Raw genomic sequence first — 17,132 nt, forward strand, 5'->3', positions numbered from 1 at the left:
TTCCCAGGTTAGGACCATTGCTGGGCCTGGCCGCTAAGGGGAAGAGACGAAGTCAGCCTGAAACCCAGTACTGTCCAAGCGCAGGGACCTGGGACACGCGTGAAGGCTGAGAAGTGCGTCCTTGCAGAGGAGGGGGGAGGGAGGTGCAGGCTCAGGAAGACAGCCTTGAGTGGGAAGACAGGAGGCTTCAGAGTGAGCAGAGATGCTAGCGGGGGCGGGCGGGCGGGCGGGGGCAGCTCTAGGAGCCGGGGGTCAGGCCCTGCGTGGTTTCATCACCAGGGCCAGTAGGGGGACCCGGAGTGTCAGCTGGAGCCCCTCTGCCCGGCTCAGTGCTGCGGGCAGGGGGCTGGCTGCGGCTGCATGCGGGCTCGGGGGTCTGCGTGGACCTCCGGCTCTGGGTTGAGAAAGCTACAGGTGAGGTCGGCAGCAGGGAGAGCGGGGACCCCGGGAAGGACCTGAGAGGCAGATGGGGTCAACGGGCGGGGTGTCTGGGAGGTGGCCCAGCCGGGGGGCTTGTCCAGGTGTGCACTTCATGGGGGGTGTGGGGTGCGGCTGGAGCTGTGGTGGACAAAACAGTGGATTTAGCGAGATCGCTGACAAGGGTTTTGTGGCCCTGAAGCAGATCGATTAGGTATGCCGTTCAGACCCCAGAACCTTGGTGTGATCTTCACTGGGATGGAAGTGTGGTTTTTGTGGGTCCGTCACTCACTGCACTTACTCTCACCGTCCGTCACTTGTGGCGAAGGAAGCTCTGCTTCATCGGAGTCGATGGCTCAGCTGAGTGAGGAAAGCTCAGAGCACACTGGGGACACTAACTCTGGCTGCTAACACTCGCTCACTCAGTTGTGGAATGGATAACAAGTGTCTGTCCAGTGTGCAGCTGCAGGACCCGCCCACCACGCCTGTGCGGGTGCCTTGTGAAGCAGGAGACAGGTTCCCCTCAGGTGGGGGCGCAGGGTGTGGGCGGCATCGGGGATGGGGGGGGCCAGCACGGGTAACATGCCCCGAGCGGCCTCTGCAGCACGGGCACGCGCACACGCACGCGCGCGCACACGGACGCGCAGGCAGGCAGGCGGGGTTCCGCCGCGGAGGGACTGTTGCTGGCGGTTCTCAGTGACCTTCTGTCTTTTCCCGTCAGGGTGTTGAGACGCTGGAGCTCTTGCTGGAGTCTTCCAGAGCGCTCCAGGGAGAGGTAGGGAAGGGCGCTTGTGCCGGCAGAAGTTGGGAAGCGCAGACGTCACCCGCCTCCTCCCGAGCCGGTGTTGGCGCAGGCTGTGGCCGCGGTTGTCGTGTGCTGGGTAGGTGGTGGGCAGGTCCCCGTGTGTGAGAGCCTGCCGGGCCCGACTGCACTCTGGGAGGCCCTTTCCATCTGTATCTCAATCAACAAAGAATTTCTTGACTGCCTACCCTGTGCCTCGCACTGTACTAGGCCCCAGCCGAGGTTCCAAGGTCAGGACAGGCCGCCTGGTTGGCGGGCTGAGAGCTCCTGCGCAGGAGGGACGAAGAAGGGCTCGAGGAGCTGCACCCCAGGAGTGTCTGGGCGGGAGGCCTGGAGAGGGGCCCGTCCTGGTGCAGAGGGAGGCCCGTCCCCACAGGGACGCAGCCAGGAGCACCCTCTGCTCAGCGTGGAGGGGGCTCAGTGCCCCTTGGGGGCAGCGTGCTGTGGGAGTGCAGGGGCCAGGGGCACTGAGCTGAGAGGATGGTGGCCCAGGGCCAGGGCCAGCCGCTTGGGCGGGTGCTCAGCGAGGGGGCAGCCGCGCACAGGTTGGGGCGGGTTGGGGGGTGCCTGAGACACTCTGGAAGCGCTCAGATCTGAGCCCGATGGTTCGAGGAGATGTCCAGGCTCTTTTAGCTGAGTGGATAGATTAGGAAGATTGCTGTTTTAAAAAAGAGCATTTTTCCCCCCAGTTATAAATGCTTCTGAAAATTTGGAAAATACAGAAAAGTATAAAAATGAAAATTGAAACATCCCCATGACCCCGTCACCGCTAGGTAGCTATTGTTAACAGTTTGGTGTGGAAAGAGCATTCTTCATCACACTGTTAGAAACTCATTGGATGAGCTGGTGCAGATATGTTCAAGTCACTTAATGCAGACGCAGGTTGGTGAAGACTCTGATTCCAGGAAGTTTTCCAAGTTGATACAAGCTAGAATTTGGGGGCTTGGTCCATGCGGGGCCTCACCTCCCCCATGCAAGCTTGCTGTGCTCTGTTGAAACCCAGCCAGGGTCCAGGCTGTAGGGTGGAGGACTAGTCAGTGAAATAAAAATAATAAAGCCATGTCTAGATTGCGGTTTTTATTTCATTTGTAATAAAGATTATATAATTTATTAGAGTCATATGTTTTATCATGTAATTAAGTCTCACCACCAAATGCTGCAGGGTATGTTTTTGTGGAAGTCACTATTAAAAATAACACCTTCTGATCAAGTCTCCTGAAATGTGTCACTGACTAAATTAAAGACGTACAAAATAATGATTTTAAGGTGATTTTGTAAAATTAATGTGTTCTTGTTAGTATTCACATAGTATGGAATGCAGAATAATTTCTAGAAATATTTGTAAAACGGAGAGTAGATACAGGATGTTAGATTTTCGGCAATCTGAATAATGACAGTTAAAAACAAAAAATATTGTTAAAAAAAATTAGCTTGAGACAAAGACAGTTGATAGTAAGTTACCTAGCATAAAATTGACTTCAATGATTATCTTAGAATTAACGCTCTTGTTTTCCTTAAATGTTTCTTTTGACTTTCAGATGATAAAATTTTATTTTTTAGAAATTGGTTTTGGTACGACCTGCCCTTAGCGAAGCAGTCTAGAACAGTGGGAAGCGCAGTTTGGAGTCAGGCCTGGACTTAGGCAGACCTAGGTTTTACGATGATCAGCTCTGACTTCTGTGAGTTCGTGTGTCCCCTGCGGGGTCGCAGGGATGAGGAGCCCTTGGCACAGTTCCTGGCACATAGTAGGCAGGCAATAAATGGAGCTGTTGGTTCTGGAGTGAAAGCCTCTGTCACAGCATAAGCCATCGCATCTGAGTCTCAGCTTCATCACTTGCGCAAGCATAGGAATACGCCTTTTATGCTTGCCTCATTTTCTGTGTGCTTGGTAATTACGTTTTCCCTTGAGCTTATACGCCACTGTATTTTTGTCGTTTATTTTTAATTCATTTCATAATAAGCATTTATTTGTTATCCATTAATTCTTAAGGAATCCCTTGAATGTGATCTTTATACTACTGTATGTAAACATTTAAAAAAATGACAGAGTTGGAAGATGGAGTGTGGTGTGCTAGTTCTTTTTCCCTGTCATTTTGTTATGTAATCAAGTAATCCTCCACTCAGCCCCTGGAGTGTGGACATAAGTATTTTTTAATTTATTTGGTGACAAGGCAAAAAAGGTGATGTTTATAAAACTTAAGATAGGAGTAAAAGTTACTGAAACAAGCGCATAGCTGAAAGCTCATCTTGTTTTTCCCACTAATATGCTTAGGTTAATTTCATTTAAGAAGGAAGAAAGTAGATGAGCACAGTGGTTATGATGTCACATAAAGTGGGCAGGCAAGTCGGTGAGTGTGATGGAAGCGTGATTTCTGGTTCCCACCAGGTGTCGCCTGAGGACCGAAGCGCCCTGTGGGCGATGCTCACCTTCCACGGGGGCGGCTGCCAGCTGAACCTCAACAGGAAGTGCACGCACCTGGTTGTTCCGGAGCCAAAGGGGGTAAGCGACCCATGTACGTTCTCCTTTTAAACGTCTTCTAAGCATTTCCAGTCATCACATGTCTTCGTTGAACTTCTTTTAAATTAACTGGATTCTGTTTGCAAAAGCTGATGACATGAGCTTATGTCACTTGTAAAACAGCTTCATTCCACAAAGGATGGGAGGTGACGAATTTTACTTTGAACCGGATGTGACTTTTAAATACAAAGAAATTTGGGTTTGTTTCATGGTGAAGATTGGACAGATTTTTTTAATCTTTAGGTTTCCTTTCACATCGACTAAAACTTCAATTTTGTGAAAATGTGTGTTAGTGCTCGTTACAGTTTTTACAAAGGGTCGTACTGACTATAATTATAAACATGCATTTGGAGCAGTTCTCAGTGTCCTGTCCTTCTTAATAACCTGGAATATTTAAGCGGTGGTTACCTCTTCCCTAAGCACGGGTGGGGCCGTGGGGATTGGGGTCCTCGAGTGGGGTGCAGGTCAGCAGCGCAGCCCCGCAGGACGTGTTAGGGCTGCAGGCTGGCCTCCCACCCGCCCCAGACCGAGTGGAACAGGACCTACTGGGGTGGGGAGGAAGCCCGGGCCTTCTGCTGCACCCCCACATGAAGTGCGAAAACTGCTCTTGTGTGGAGGCCGAGCTTTCTTCCTCCCATGGACAATTATTTAGAACTTTGAGAATTAAGTATAGTGTATTCATAGTGGGAAGGTCTTTTGACAAGTTAATGTTCTCACGTCAGTCATTACCTCCATATTTTTCATTGCCTTCAGTCTGAATCGACACCATGTGTGTCTCACCCGAGTGCGCTGACTCACTGAGTGGGAGGTGGGCGTCCGGCCAGGTCTGGGGTGAAGGGGGCGTGGAAGCTGACAGACCCACCTGCCAGGAGGGTCCCTTGCCCTGGACCCCGGAAGCAGGGCAGCCCGTGGATGTGTACTGTTCATAGTGCTTATTCTCTGACAAGAAAGTGAGCTGTGAGCTGGTGAGTGTGCTTTACCTTAGTAAGCCACTTACTCCAGGGAGAAGCTCTGAAAATTTGGGGCGAATCTTAAAGTCTACTTAAGTAAAAAGTTGTATCTTACATGACAATTTAAGAGATAAGTAGTATGCTTTGATTAAAGAGTATAGGTTTTTTTTTTTTTCCCCCTTTCTTTTTCTCAACTGGTTTATAGCTGAAAATAAATCCTTTGATTTTAGGTAGCTAGTTTAAGGGGAATGAAATGTTTATAAGTTTTAAAACTATGAGAGAATTCTTGTAAAGGGTCAGATTACAGTTGGAGGCAGTATATGAATCGAGTGGATTTGTCAGACCAGCCGAAAGTGAAAGTCGCTCAGTCGTGTCTGACTCTTTGCGACCCCGTGGACTATGCAGTCCATGGAATTCTCCAGGCCAGAATACTGCCGTGGGTAGCCTTTCCCGTCTCCAGGGAATCTTCTCAACCCAGGGATCAAACCCAGGTCTCCCGCATTGCAGGTGGATTCTTTACCAGCTGAGCCACAAGGCGAGCCCAAGAATACTGGAGTGGGTAGCCTACCCCTTCTCCAGGGCATCTTCCTGACCCAGGAATCAAACCGGGGTCTCCTGCATTGCAGGCGGATTCTTTACCAACTGAGCTAGCTGACTATATACACAAAAATAAATGGCACGTTTAATTTTTTTCATTTTTGATAAATTTATAGAGAAAATACATAAATGGCATGATGAAACTATGTTTTCTGTATTCTTGAATTTTTAAAATGTTTTAAGTTGAGAAGAATGGAGGAATTTAATAACGGCCAAAACACAGGGTATGTTGCTCAGTGTTTGGCGGAGGGAGCTGGTTTCCGGGTGTACATGCTCGCTCTCCGCGGGAGGCGGAGCTGGGGAGGGTCCTCGGGTCCTCCAGCCTGCCCCTGGCCCTGCAGCAGGAAGTGGGTGTAGTTTAGGGCCCCAAATCCCTGTTTCCCGGAGAATGGCTGTTAGCGGAGGCTTTAGCACAGGTGGGTGGGACTCTGCCGGTTCACCGAGCCACAGTTACGAACTGGTTCACTGGAAGCTGCTTTATCACATGGCTCCCGCGTAGGGTTTCCTCCGTCTCTCTTCCTCCGGCGTGCCTTCTGGCCTGCCCTGCCCCTGGAGCGTCCCCAGGCGCCCCTGCTCGCTGCCCGCAGAGCCCGCCGGGCCTCCCTGCCCGCGGCCCACGCGGCGTGGCGCTGGCGTCCCTCGTGGTCCCGTCCCCTGTTTGACCTCTGTGCAGAGCTGAGTCGGAAGCCTCGTGGGGTCCGGATCGCTGCGACTTTGTGTCTTCAGTGGAACGAGCTTGGGGCACGCCGGTGCCTGCTGGGGCGGGGTCCTCGCGCGCCGTGACTGCCTGTGGTCCTGGGGGCTCCGTCCACCGCGGCACGGCTCCGAGCAGCTCTCGGTGATCACCACGCTGGACGGCAGACACGCCTTTCGCTCCTGAGCATCTCACGGGAGTCCTGGCGCTGCGTGTTGTCTGAAGTTGTGTTTGTAAACGACAGTTGAAGCACAGTCTTCTCAGACTGCTGTTGGCACACGGGACGGCGTCCTGTGACCCCTGATACGTGGTTCTTCCTGTCTCCTGTCTGAAGGGGTCTGAGTGGTTCCTGTGGGTGAAGTGGCCGCAACAGTAGCTGACTCTTCTCTTCCTAGAGTTCTTGCTTTGCGTCCCTGATTCTGGGAGATCTGATAAACCCCGCAGCTTGTTTCTGTGTGTGTCTGTGCTTCACCCACAGGAGAAATACGAGTGTGCTTTGAGGAGAGCCGGTATTAAGATCGTGACCCCCGACTGGGTCCTGGATTGCGTCGCCGAGAAGACCAGGAAGGACGAAGCCCTCTATCACCCCCGCCTCATCGTCTACGAGGAGGAGGAGGAGGAAGAGGAGGAGGAGGAGGGGGCGGGCAATGAGGAGCCGGACTCCCCGAACGAGGGCAGCACGGACGGGAAGTCCAGCCCGGCCAGCTCTCAGGAGGGCTCCCCCTCAGGCGAGCCGCCCTTCTCACCCAAGTCGAGTGCTGAGAAGTCCAAAGGGGAGCTGATGTTCGACGACTCTTCAGACTCCTCGCCCGAGAAGCAGGAAAGGAACTTAAACTGGACCCCTGCGGAGGTCCCCCAGCTGGCGGCGGCGAAGCGCCGGCTGCCCACCAGCAAGGAGCCCGGGCTGATTAACCTGTGCGCCAACGTGCCGCCCGTCCCCGGGGGCATCCTGCCGCCCGAGGTCCGCGGGAGCTTGCTGGCGCCGGGCCAGAGCCTGCAGGGCCCCGAGAGGCCCGAGGTGATGGCCGCCTGGAGTCCGGCCATGCGGACGCTGAGGAACATCACGAACAACGCCGACATCCAGCAGATGAGCCGCCCCTCCAACGTGGCGCACGTAAGTCTCTCTTCTAGACAGAAATGGAAATGTCGATTTCAGTCTTTTTAGAAGATCCAGTTATTTTCTGCTGCTTCAGAACAGTTAACGCACAGGCAGTGTTTCTTTGCCGAGGGCATGTTCTGCAGTCTCGGTGTCTGCACACCGTGTGTTCAGTGTCGCAGACTCCCGACGAGAGCGGTGACAGGCCCTGACCCCGCTGAGCGGCACACGCCCCGCGGCCAGGCTGCCCCGGACGGTGGCCCCAGAGGGAAGCCCGAGGCTGCCAGCTGTGCCTTGGTGTTTACCACGAGCTATGGGTTGGTAGAGGGCACGGCGTGGTTCGCTCATTCATTGAAGAAGCCTCAGTTTTAATTTACAGTTTTGTGATGGGAGCCTGCTGTACAGAATGGACCTTAAACGCTTCAGTAGCTGTTCTTCCGTTCAGGACAAAAAGAAGGCAGTTAGGTGTATGTGTGTCCGTGTGTGTGTGTGTGTGTGTGTGTCCCTGAGTGCGTGTGGGTCAATGTGTGTGTGGGTCCCTGTGTGTGTAGGGGGGGGTCCCTGTGTGTGTGGGTCCCTGTGTGTGCGGGTCACTGTGTGTGTGTAGGGGGGGTCCCTGTGTGTGTGTGTGTCCCTGTGCGGGGGGTCCCTGTGTGTGTGTAGGGGGGTCCCTGTGTTTGGGGGTCCCTGTGTGTGTGTGGGGGGAGTCCCTGTGTGTGTGTGTGGGCCCCTGTGTTTGGGGGTCCCTGTGTGTGGGGGGGGGGGTCCCTATGTGTGTGTGTGGGGGGGCCCTGTGTGTGTGTGTGTATAGGGTGGGATCCCTGTGTGTTTGTGTGTGTGGGCCCTGGAGACAAGGTGGTGAGTGAGGATGAGGAGCCCGGCCCCCTCTCGGGTGCAGAAGGTGGGCAGGGCGCAGACGGGTCTGAGCAGAAGGGCTCCCCATGACGTGGGTGTCTGGACGGTGGTGCTGAGTCGTGTACCAGCCGCAGGCAGAGGAGGCTCCTTAGGTCGAGCACTTAACCCCAGGCGGCCCTGGCAGAGCTGAAAGCGAGTTCTGGGTGGGGGGCCAGCCATCAGACCCCGAGCAGACTGACCCTGCCGAGTCCTGAGGGCTGGAGGGGCCTGGCGGGTGGGGCCTCAGCTTGCGTGGGGGGTTAGTTTGAGAGTCCTGTTGGTTAAAAGTGTATGAGAAGTGTCCCCTCCCTGCCTCCCTGTCTTGCGGTAAAGAGTGACCAGTGGATAGTACCTGGTCCTTGAGACGCTGGAGGGGCGGCCCCCGGCTGGGGTAGGGGGGAGTGCGGGGGAACACGGGGTCAGGGACTTGGGGGGCGAGTGTCCCGACATGGATGTGAGGTTCTGGATGTGTGCTGGAGCTGGATAGGAGCCAGGGTGAGGGGCACCCTGCCCTGGGGTGTTGGCAGAGTGCGCGCGGTGGGGTCTGGCCCACGGTGAGGGCTGGGGCAGCACCCACAGCCCGCAAGGGAAGCCGGAGGAGGCAGAGCTGGCGCGTTCGGATGGGCGGTTTTGGGAGAGTGGAGGCTTCGGAGGGGAAGGTGGAGGGCGAGGTCTGCTGAGGCGTCTGCTGTGCTCCAGAGGACCTGCACTCCGTGTGCTGGCCCCGGCTATGAGTGGCGAGTGGCAGGAGGAGCGAGGAGGTGGTCAGAAAACGGGAGGGCCAGGCCCGGCCAGGTGGTGCCACCGAGACCTGGGGAGAAGCTGGAGCCTGGGAAGGACCAGGCGCCCCTGTGGGCGGTGGGCCCCGTGTCAGCACCCAGCCCTGCAGGGGCCGTGGGGAGGGTGGGGTGCAGATGCCCGGCCAGAGGCAGAGAAAGGGAGGAAGTCAGAAATCGGGGTGGGGCAGGCTGGGGAAGCCTCCAGGGGACCTGCCCTGTGGGCCAGCGGATGCCTCCCTGGGCTGCTCCCTGGGGCTGCCTGGGGGTGGTGGGGGGTGCCAGCCTCCTCCTCCTCAGCTGTGGAGACAGGACAGGTGTGCCTGGTGCCCCCTCGCCAGCAGCGCAGAGGGCCCTGCTCGTCAGTGACGGTGTTTCCAGCGGCTTCTGTGTCTTTCCAGTGCAGTGGAGGTTGGCTTAAATCCCAAGTTCCCTGTACCTTGGAATCTGTCCCCTTGCACCTGGAAATGCGCAGTCCGTGGCGGGGCACACGTCTGCCTTCCCGCCAGCCGTCCTGCAGGTGCCACCTCCAGGGAAGACAGTCTCTCTCCGCCCGCGGTGTGGGCTGGGTGGGGTCTGTCCTCACCAGGGCAGGGTTGTGATACCGACGGGAAACCTTCGGAGGAGACCTTTGCGGAGCTCTTCAGCAGCATCAGAACATTGGGACATTTCACTGCTAGATGTGGAGAAAAGGAATCTTTGAAAGTTAGAAATAGAAGATTTAGTTTAAAATTAGATCAGGAGGTTGGAGAAACACAGCAGCCATCAGACTTTTGCTGAGATTGCACGTTTCTGGTGGTGAGGAGCTGTGCGTGTGTGTGAGATGTGGCGCTCAGCGTCAGGGACGTAACTGAGGACTGTGGCAGCGCAGAGCGGCATCCATGCTCGGCGTCCCCTGAAAACTGTTGCTGGCAGTGCGGCACGCCGCCTGCCCGCTCAGGTGGGCTCACGCAGGTCTCCAGCCAGACGCAGGTCAGAAAGCTGGACGCAGCGTCTGGTGGCCAGGGAGGGCGCTCCCCGGGCCTCTCGGCGGCTGGCGGGCTGGTGCGGGCCCTCTGGGCGGCACCCACCTCAGGCCGGCTGGGCTCGTCTGCCTCTCCGCCCGCTCCAGACGCACCGGCCCCGTCAGATGCCGCCCTCAGGAGCCCCTCGGGAGCCCCTCGGGAGCCCTGTTGCTGACGGCAGGCAGGCTGTCAGGTTCACGCGGGCTGCCACTGCTGCGGGGAAGCAGTGCGTGCATGCAGGTAACGTTCTAACGGTGGTGGTGGTGTAGTCGCTCAGTCGTGTCCGACTCTTGCGACCCCATGAACAGACGAGCCTGGCAGGCTGCAGTCCGTGGGATTCTCCAGGCAAGAATACTGGAGTGGGTAGCCTGTCCCTTCTTGGGGGGAACTTCCTGACCCAGGGTCTCCTGCATTACAGGCAGTTTCTTTACTAACTGAGCTACAAGGGAAGCCCATTCTAATGGTCCCCAAGGCTGTAAAGTGGTAATAACCTCCCTGATGCCCCCCGGCCCCCTCCCACTTCCTGCCTGCTTCTCTGCAGGGTCAGCATCCCAAGTGCTGTTCTCTGCTCGGCTGGGTCTGTGGTGGGCTTCATTTCTGCCCCACTTGACTGGGTATTTTTTAATACTTGCATAGAGAAAACAGTGATCTTGTTACTTAAAAACTTACTTAAATCTGCTTTTTCCGCCCAGAGCTCAACTCGAAGTTTCCAGAGTGCCAGAGTCTCCTCTTTCATGTAGGGTGATTCCTAAGACAGGTATCCTCAGACTCTTGAGTTTAACTTCTTTCAGTTTTAATTTGTTTCATCACTGAATCCAAGGCCTGTTAGTCTGGCAGATTATATAACGTTTTGGAGTCTATTTAAGTGAAAGATGTATGTTAAAAACATATTTGAGATTTTTGTATAACTTTGCTTTATGTGAAAGTTGAATTTCCAGAGTTTTATTTAAATGACAGGGATACAAAAATAGGGATTAGTTGTATTGGTTGACTTTTCAGTTCAGTTCAGTTGCTCGATCGTGTCCAACTCTGCAACCCCATGCTCTGCAGAGAGCCAGGCTTCCCTGTCCATCACCCATTCCCGGAGCTTGCTCAGACTCGTCCACTGAGTTAGTAATGCTACCGAACCATCTTATCCTCTGTCGTCCCCTTCTCCTTTTGCCCTCAATCTTTCCCAGCATCAGGGTGTTTTCCAATGAGTCATTTCTTCAATCAGGTGGCCAAAATATTAGAGCTTCAGCTTCAGCATCAGTCCTTCCAGGGAATATTCAGGACTGATTTCCTTTAGGATGGACTGGTTGGATCTCCTTGCAGTCCAAGAGTCTTCTCCAACACCACAGCTCAAAAGCAGCAATTCTTTGGCCCTCGGCTTTCTTTATAGTACAACTTTCACAAATACACATGACTACCGGAAAAACCATAGCTTTGACTATACGGACCTTTGTCGGTAAAGTAGTTTCTCTGCTTTTTAATACGCTGTCTAGGCTTGTTGTAGCTTTTCTTCCAAGGAACAAGTGTCTTTTAATTTCATGGCTCCAGTCACCATCTGCAATGATTTTGGAGCCCAAAAAATTGTCTGTCAATGTTCTCACTCTTTCCCCGTCTATTTACCATGAAGTGAAGGAACTGGAGACCATGATCTTCGTTTTTTGAATGTTGAGCTTTAAGCCAACTTTTTCATTCTCCTCGTTCACTTTCATCAAGAGGCTCTTTAGTTCCTCTTCACTTTCTGCCATAAGGGTGGTGTCATCAGCATATCTGAGGTTATTGATATTTCTCCTGGCAATCTTGATTCCAGCTTGTGCTTCTGGCAGCCCAGCGCTTCTCATGATGTGCTCTGCATAGAAGTTAAATAAGCAGGGTGACAATATACAGCCTTGACGTACTCCTTTTCCTATTTGGAACCAGTCTGTTGTTCCATGTCCAGTTCTAACTGTTGCTTCCTGACCTTCATACAGGTTTCTCAGGAGGCAGGTCAGGTTGTCTGGTATTCCCATCTCTTTAAGAATTTTCCAGTTTGTTGTGATCCGCACAGTCAGAGGTTTTGGCATAGTCAATAAAGCAGAAGTAGATGTTTTTCTGGAATTCTCTTGCTTTTTCCATGATCCAGTGGATGTTGGCAGTTTGATGTCTGGTTCTTCTGCCTTTAGCTTGAGCATCTGGAAGTTTTGCAGTTCATGTACTGTTGAAGCCTGGCTTGGAGAATTTTGAGCACTATTTTGCTAACGTGTGAGATGCGTGCAAGTGTGTGGTAGTTTGAACATTCTTTGGCATTGCCTTTAGTAAAATCTGTTTGTTACTGTTTTCCTTGACCATAGGAAGTTGCCTTCCAATTTTTTTGAGCATGTAGGGAAAATTCATAATAAGACGGGTTTCTTTTGTTACGTCCAGCGCCATGCAGGTAGTAGAATAACATGGGATGTGACTCTGCGAGGTGATGTCCCTGGTTCCTGAGGCTTGTTGGTTGCTTGTCGGGTGCTTGGCCGACACCTGTCCCGAGGAGGGGATGAGTTCGGGAGATGCCGTGGCCGGTGGGGGCTCTAGCCTGAGGCCTTCTGTCCAGTGTGTGTGCAGGGCCCCACGTCACCCTGAGGATGGGGAATGGACTGCTGTGCATGGGCCTCTGGCCTGGGGAGGGCTGCCCACATGCACATACCTGGGGCTGGGTCTCTCCTGCCCCTCGTGTGTGTGGCGGAACGGGGCGGCCACAGACAGGGCGGGCTGGGGGCTGCCGTCCGGGGCTGCGGTGTCCCGTGCCCTCATGCGGGTGGGGTCTTGGCGTCCTCTGTACCCTTTGTTTGCTGGGAAATGGCAGCTGTGGGAGGGAGGGTTGGTCAGGCTGTGTGGCCTGGGGGAGGTGGGGGGTGGCAGGGCGTTGTGGTCGCAGCAGGACTGTGGGGTCAGCGGGACACAACAGCCCCCCACCAGCACCCCCCGTCCTTCTCTGGAGCGAGTCAGCCACTCCAGGGAGTGTATCTGCCCACGTCCATTCCGTAGCCTCTTCCATTTTACTTGCTCTGTTCCACGTTTTGGTGAAGAGGTCTCAAGTACTAGCGTGTCCACTTCACTGAGCTGGCAGTGTGTGTGCACTGGGAGAGGCGGGTCCGCTGGTGAGGGTGAGCGCGGCGTGTCGGGCGTGCGCTCCGCTCTCTGAGGGGCCTGGAGGTGGGGGCAGCAGCTGTTGACGCGCCCTTGCCTGATCTCCGCTTCCAGATCCTGCAGTCCCTCTCGGCGCCGACGAAGACGCTGGAGCAGCAGGTGAACCACGGCCAGCAAGGCCCCGGGAGCGCTGTACTGCTCGGCCAGGTGAAGGTGGCCCCGGAGCCAGCCCCGGCGCCGCAGCCTGTCCTGCACCTGCAGCCGCAGCAGCTCCTGCAGCTCCAGCAGCAGCATCTGGCGCAGCAGCCCTACCCGCCGCCTCCACCACACCCGTTCCCGCCGCCGCCGGCCCACCCGCACCAGTTCCCCCAGCAGCCCCTGCAGCGGCCCCAGCCGCCCCTGCAGCAGCAGCAGCAGCTCGCCCACCTGCAGCAGCAGCACCTCCAGCACCTGCAGCGCCTGCAGCAGATGCAGCCGATGCAGCCGACGGCGCAGCCGCCTGGCCCACCGGCCCAGGCCCTGCAGCCCCCACCACCTCAGGCGCAGGCACAGCCCCCACTGTTTGGACACGACCCAGCGGTGGAGAGTTAGTAATGTGCATCCTTCTTTCCCTCCCCTGAAACCCTTGTACCTGCTCTGAGAGCGTTTGAGGGCAGGCTAAGGATTTGTGTCAGAGAAATAGGTAGAAAACGGGGACCGTAGTTCAGAATCGATAGGTTTCTCAGGTGGTCTGGGCCTCCATCCATACCCTGAAGTGAACACCGGTGTCCTTGGAATGGCGGGCTGCTGCAAGGACCACTCGGAGCGCTCGGCGCCCAGACATAGACCGTGGTGGCTCCCGGTTTTGAATCACGTGATACGGGCGATTGGGTAGCTCCATTGTAGCAGCTGCTTTTGCAGGACCTTTTGCAGAGGTCCTCGATGGGTGGAGACATCATGGGCAGGCGTGACTGACTTCATAGGTTCACACTGAGCTCTGCAGAGTGCGCTTTCTCATGTTCCATGCACACGTTCACAGCGCGGGCTCTGGTTCATTTTCCTTATGTGATTCTGTTTTAGTCCCAGAAGAAGGCTTCCTACTGGGGTGTGTGTTTGCAATCGCGGATTATCCAGAGCAGATGTCTGACAAGCAGCTGCTGGCCACCTGGAAAAGGGTGAGGGCACTAAGATACACACACCTGCACACACACACACACACGTGTACCTACACCTGTACTCACACTGGGTTGGCCAAGAAGCTAATTTGTTTTTTTCTGTAAGACAGCTCTGATACCGCTTAACTGACTTTAACTTCACATGCAAAACAGTTTTGTTAGATTGTTCTGTGACAGCTGTCTTATCAGCTTGTATTCTTTTTAAAAGTTATCAAAATTGGTGAATTTCTGTGTAGCCATTTTAATATTGAAGATGAAAGAAACAAAGGAATATTCTTGGCATATTATGCTTAATTATTTCAAGAAAGGTAAAAAAACAACTGAAAAGGAATAAAAGGGATCTTTGTACAGCGTATGGAGAAGGTGCTGTGACTGATCAAGTGTGCCAGAAGTGGTTTGCAAAGTTTCCTGCTAGAGGTTTCTTGCTGGATGGGGCCCCATGGCTGGGTAGACCAGTTGAAGTGGATAGTGAGCAAATCGAGACATTAGCTGAGAGCAGTCAACATTACACCGCGTGTGAGGTAGCCAACACACTCAGGACTTCCACATCCAGCACGGAGAGTGAGTTGCACCAGCTTGCCTGTGTTCATTACTTTGATGTTTGGGTTCCACACAAGTAAAGCGAAACAAGCCTTCTTGACCTTTTTTCCACATGCATTTCTCTATTGAAACGTAACAAAACACGTTTTGTTTCTAAAACAAACTGTGACCAGCGATGAAAAGATACTGTACAATAATGAACAGAAGAGATTTGGGGGCAAGTGAAGTGAACTACTTCATGGAAAATAGATAGGGAAACAGTAGAAACAGTGTCAGACTTTTTTTGGGGGGGCTCCAAAATCACTGCAGATGGTGACTGCAGCCATGAAATTAAAAGACGCTTACTCCTTGGAAGAAAAGTGATGACCAACCTAGATAGTATATTCAAAAGCAGAGACACAACTTTGCCGACTAAGGTCCGTCTAGTCAAGGCTATGGTTTATCCTGTGGTCATGTATGGATGTGAGAGTTGGACTGTGAAGAAGGCTGAGCGCCGAAGAATTGATGCGTTTGAACTGTGGTGTTGGAGAAGACTCTTGAGGGTCCCTTGGACTGCAAGGAGATCCAACCAGTCCATTCTGCAAGAGATCAACCCTGGGATTTCTTTGGAAGGAATGATGCTAAAGCTGAAACTCCAGTACTTTGGCCACCTCATGCGAAGAGTTGACTCATTGGAACAGACTCTGATGCTGGGAGGGATTGGGGGCAGGAGGAGAAGGGGATGACCGAGGATGAGATGGCTGGATGGCATCACAGACGGGATGGACGTGAGTCTGAGTGAACTCCAGAAGATGGTGATGGACAGGGAGGCCTGGCGTGCTGCGATTCATGGGGTCGCAAAGAGTCGGACACGACTGAGCAACTGAACTGAACTGAGCTGAGCTGAAGTGAACTGAGCTGAAGTGAAGTGAACTGCCACCAACCACACCAGAGAAGGTGATGCTGTGTATCAGGAGTGGGTGGAAGGGGGTCCTCTGCTGTGGCTCCACCTGGAAGACCAAACGGTTAATTCCGACAAGTACTCCTCCCGCTCAGACCAGCGGAAGCAGCACTGCATGAAGAGCGCCCGGAGTTAATCGACAGGAAGCTCGCGCTCTTCCAGCAAGATAGCTCAGACCACATGTTTCTTTGATGTGTGACGACCAGGCAAAAACTGGGAGAGCTTGTCGGGGAAGTTCTGATTCATCCACCATATTCACTAAACATGGCACCTTCTAATTTCCATTTATTTCGGTCTTTACAAAATTCTCTTTCTGGAGAAAAATGCTAATTCCCTAGAAGACTGTAGGCAGGCACCTGGAACAGTTGTTTGCTCAGAATGATAGGAAGTCTTGGGAGCGTGGGACTATGAAGCTGCCTGGGAAGTGGCAGCAGGCAGAGGGACGAAGCGGTGGACACGCTGTTCAGTCAAGCTCTTGGGCCGCATTAAAAATACATCTTTTAGTTTAAAAAAATCAAAGGAACTTTTTGGCCAACCCAAGAAAGTTCTCGCCCTTGTGGTAACTGTTCCCCTCAGTGCCACACAACCGGGCAGCCACTGCAGTTGGGATACAAGCCGGGATGAAGAAGCTCAGAAATTCAGAAGCTGAATTTAACTTCATGCTGCTCTGCTTTTCTTTCTTTCTCTTTAGAATAAAGTTTCTTAAAGGCAGCGCTTCTGGCCCCAGGGACCAGTTGGCGCTGTCTGAAACTTTTCTCGCTGTCCCAGCGGGGGAGGTGCTCTTGGCATCTGGCTTGGGGGTCGGGGTGCAGCCAGCCCCGAGACGTGGGATGCCCACAGTGCAGAACAGCTGGTTTACCTAAAACATCCGCAGTGCCCTGTCTCAGAGAGAGGGCATCCCACTCTTCCTCCAAGTTCAGATGAAACAGGGCTTAGCGTTCATCTTTGCTGTGTAGTGCTGGCTGGGAAAGCCTGTGAGTATAACCGATGGTTAGTTCACACTTTGGGAAATACACTGTGTGCATACATGGTGGGTATCGTGAGCGCTGTCCCTTTGGAGATCGCAAGGCCCTCTCCCCCGGGTGCAGGAGCTGACTGACCGTGGGTCTCGTGTGTGTGCAGATAATCCAGGCGCACGGAGGAGCCGTGGACCCCACGTTCTCGAGCCGCTGCACCCACCTGCTCTGTGAGAGTCAGGTCAGCGGGCTGTTCGCACAGGTGAGGGCTCGGCTCTGCTGGGACTGGGGGGCTCTGAGCAACGCTGGGACGGTCGTGCTTGGAAAGGACTTTCTCCCACCTCTGAAGATAGGAAGCCGCTTCTCGCTCATTTCCGTCCGCCTTTGGCGTGTGGACACCTCTGTGGCCCTCGGCTTCTCTGCCCGTGAAGACCGGGGCGGAAAGGCAGGTTCCCAGTGAGAGGGAGGTGGACACCATCCGCCCCAGCAGGGCCGCTCGCTGGCAGGTCCCCATCCTGCGGTAATTTCAGGGGCAGTTACGTTTTCGTAACTCGCTGTGTTCTCACGGGGGAGTTCTAATTCTGATGGTCGGGAGTGTCCTCTCCTTGCGTGATTGAGTTCATTCCCTGGGCTGCCAGCTTTCCTCCCTGCTGTTGGCTCTTGTTCCTGTGTAAACGGTACCAATTTCGTCTTGT

The 17,132-nt window shown here is 54.1% G+C and overlaps 1 protein-coding gene across 2 annotated transcripts in view; it reads left to right on the forward strand.

Moving 5' to 3' along the window:
- Positions 1-17,132, forward strand: part of PAXIP1 (PAX interacting protein 1) — a 40,941-nt gene that overhangs the window by 10,777 nt on the left and 13,032 nt on the right. Inside the window, exons 1-6 of one of the 2 annotated variants that reach the window (XM_018046658.1) lie at positions 1,110-1,298; positions 3,606-3,719; positions 6,457-7,092; positions 12,962-13,433; positions 13,907-14,001; positions 16,604-16,699. In XM_018046658.1, coding sequence (XP_017902147.1) covers positions 3,639-3,719; positions 6,457-7,092; positions 12,962-13,433; positions 13,907-14,001; positions 16,604-16,699 — 1,380 coding nt within the window. In that variant the 5' untranslated portion in view covers positions 1,110-1,298; positions 3,606-3,638. Of the gene's footprint in view, positions 1-1,109; positions 1,299-3,605; positions 3,720-6,456; positions 7,093-12,961; positions 13,434-13,906; positions 14,002-16,603; positions 16,700-17,132 lie in introns of those variants that run through there. The other variant, XM_018046657.1, reaches the window with a different exon arrangement.

Source organism: Capra hircus, chromosome 4 (genome assembly GCF_001704415.2).
Source record: "Capra hircus breed San Clemente chromosome 4, ASM170441v1, whole genome shotgun sequence".
NCBI lineage: Eukaryota > Metazoa > Chordata > Mammalia > Artiodactyla > Bovidae > Capra > Capra hircus.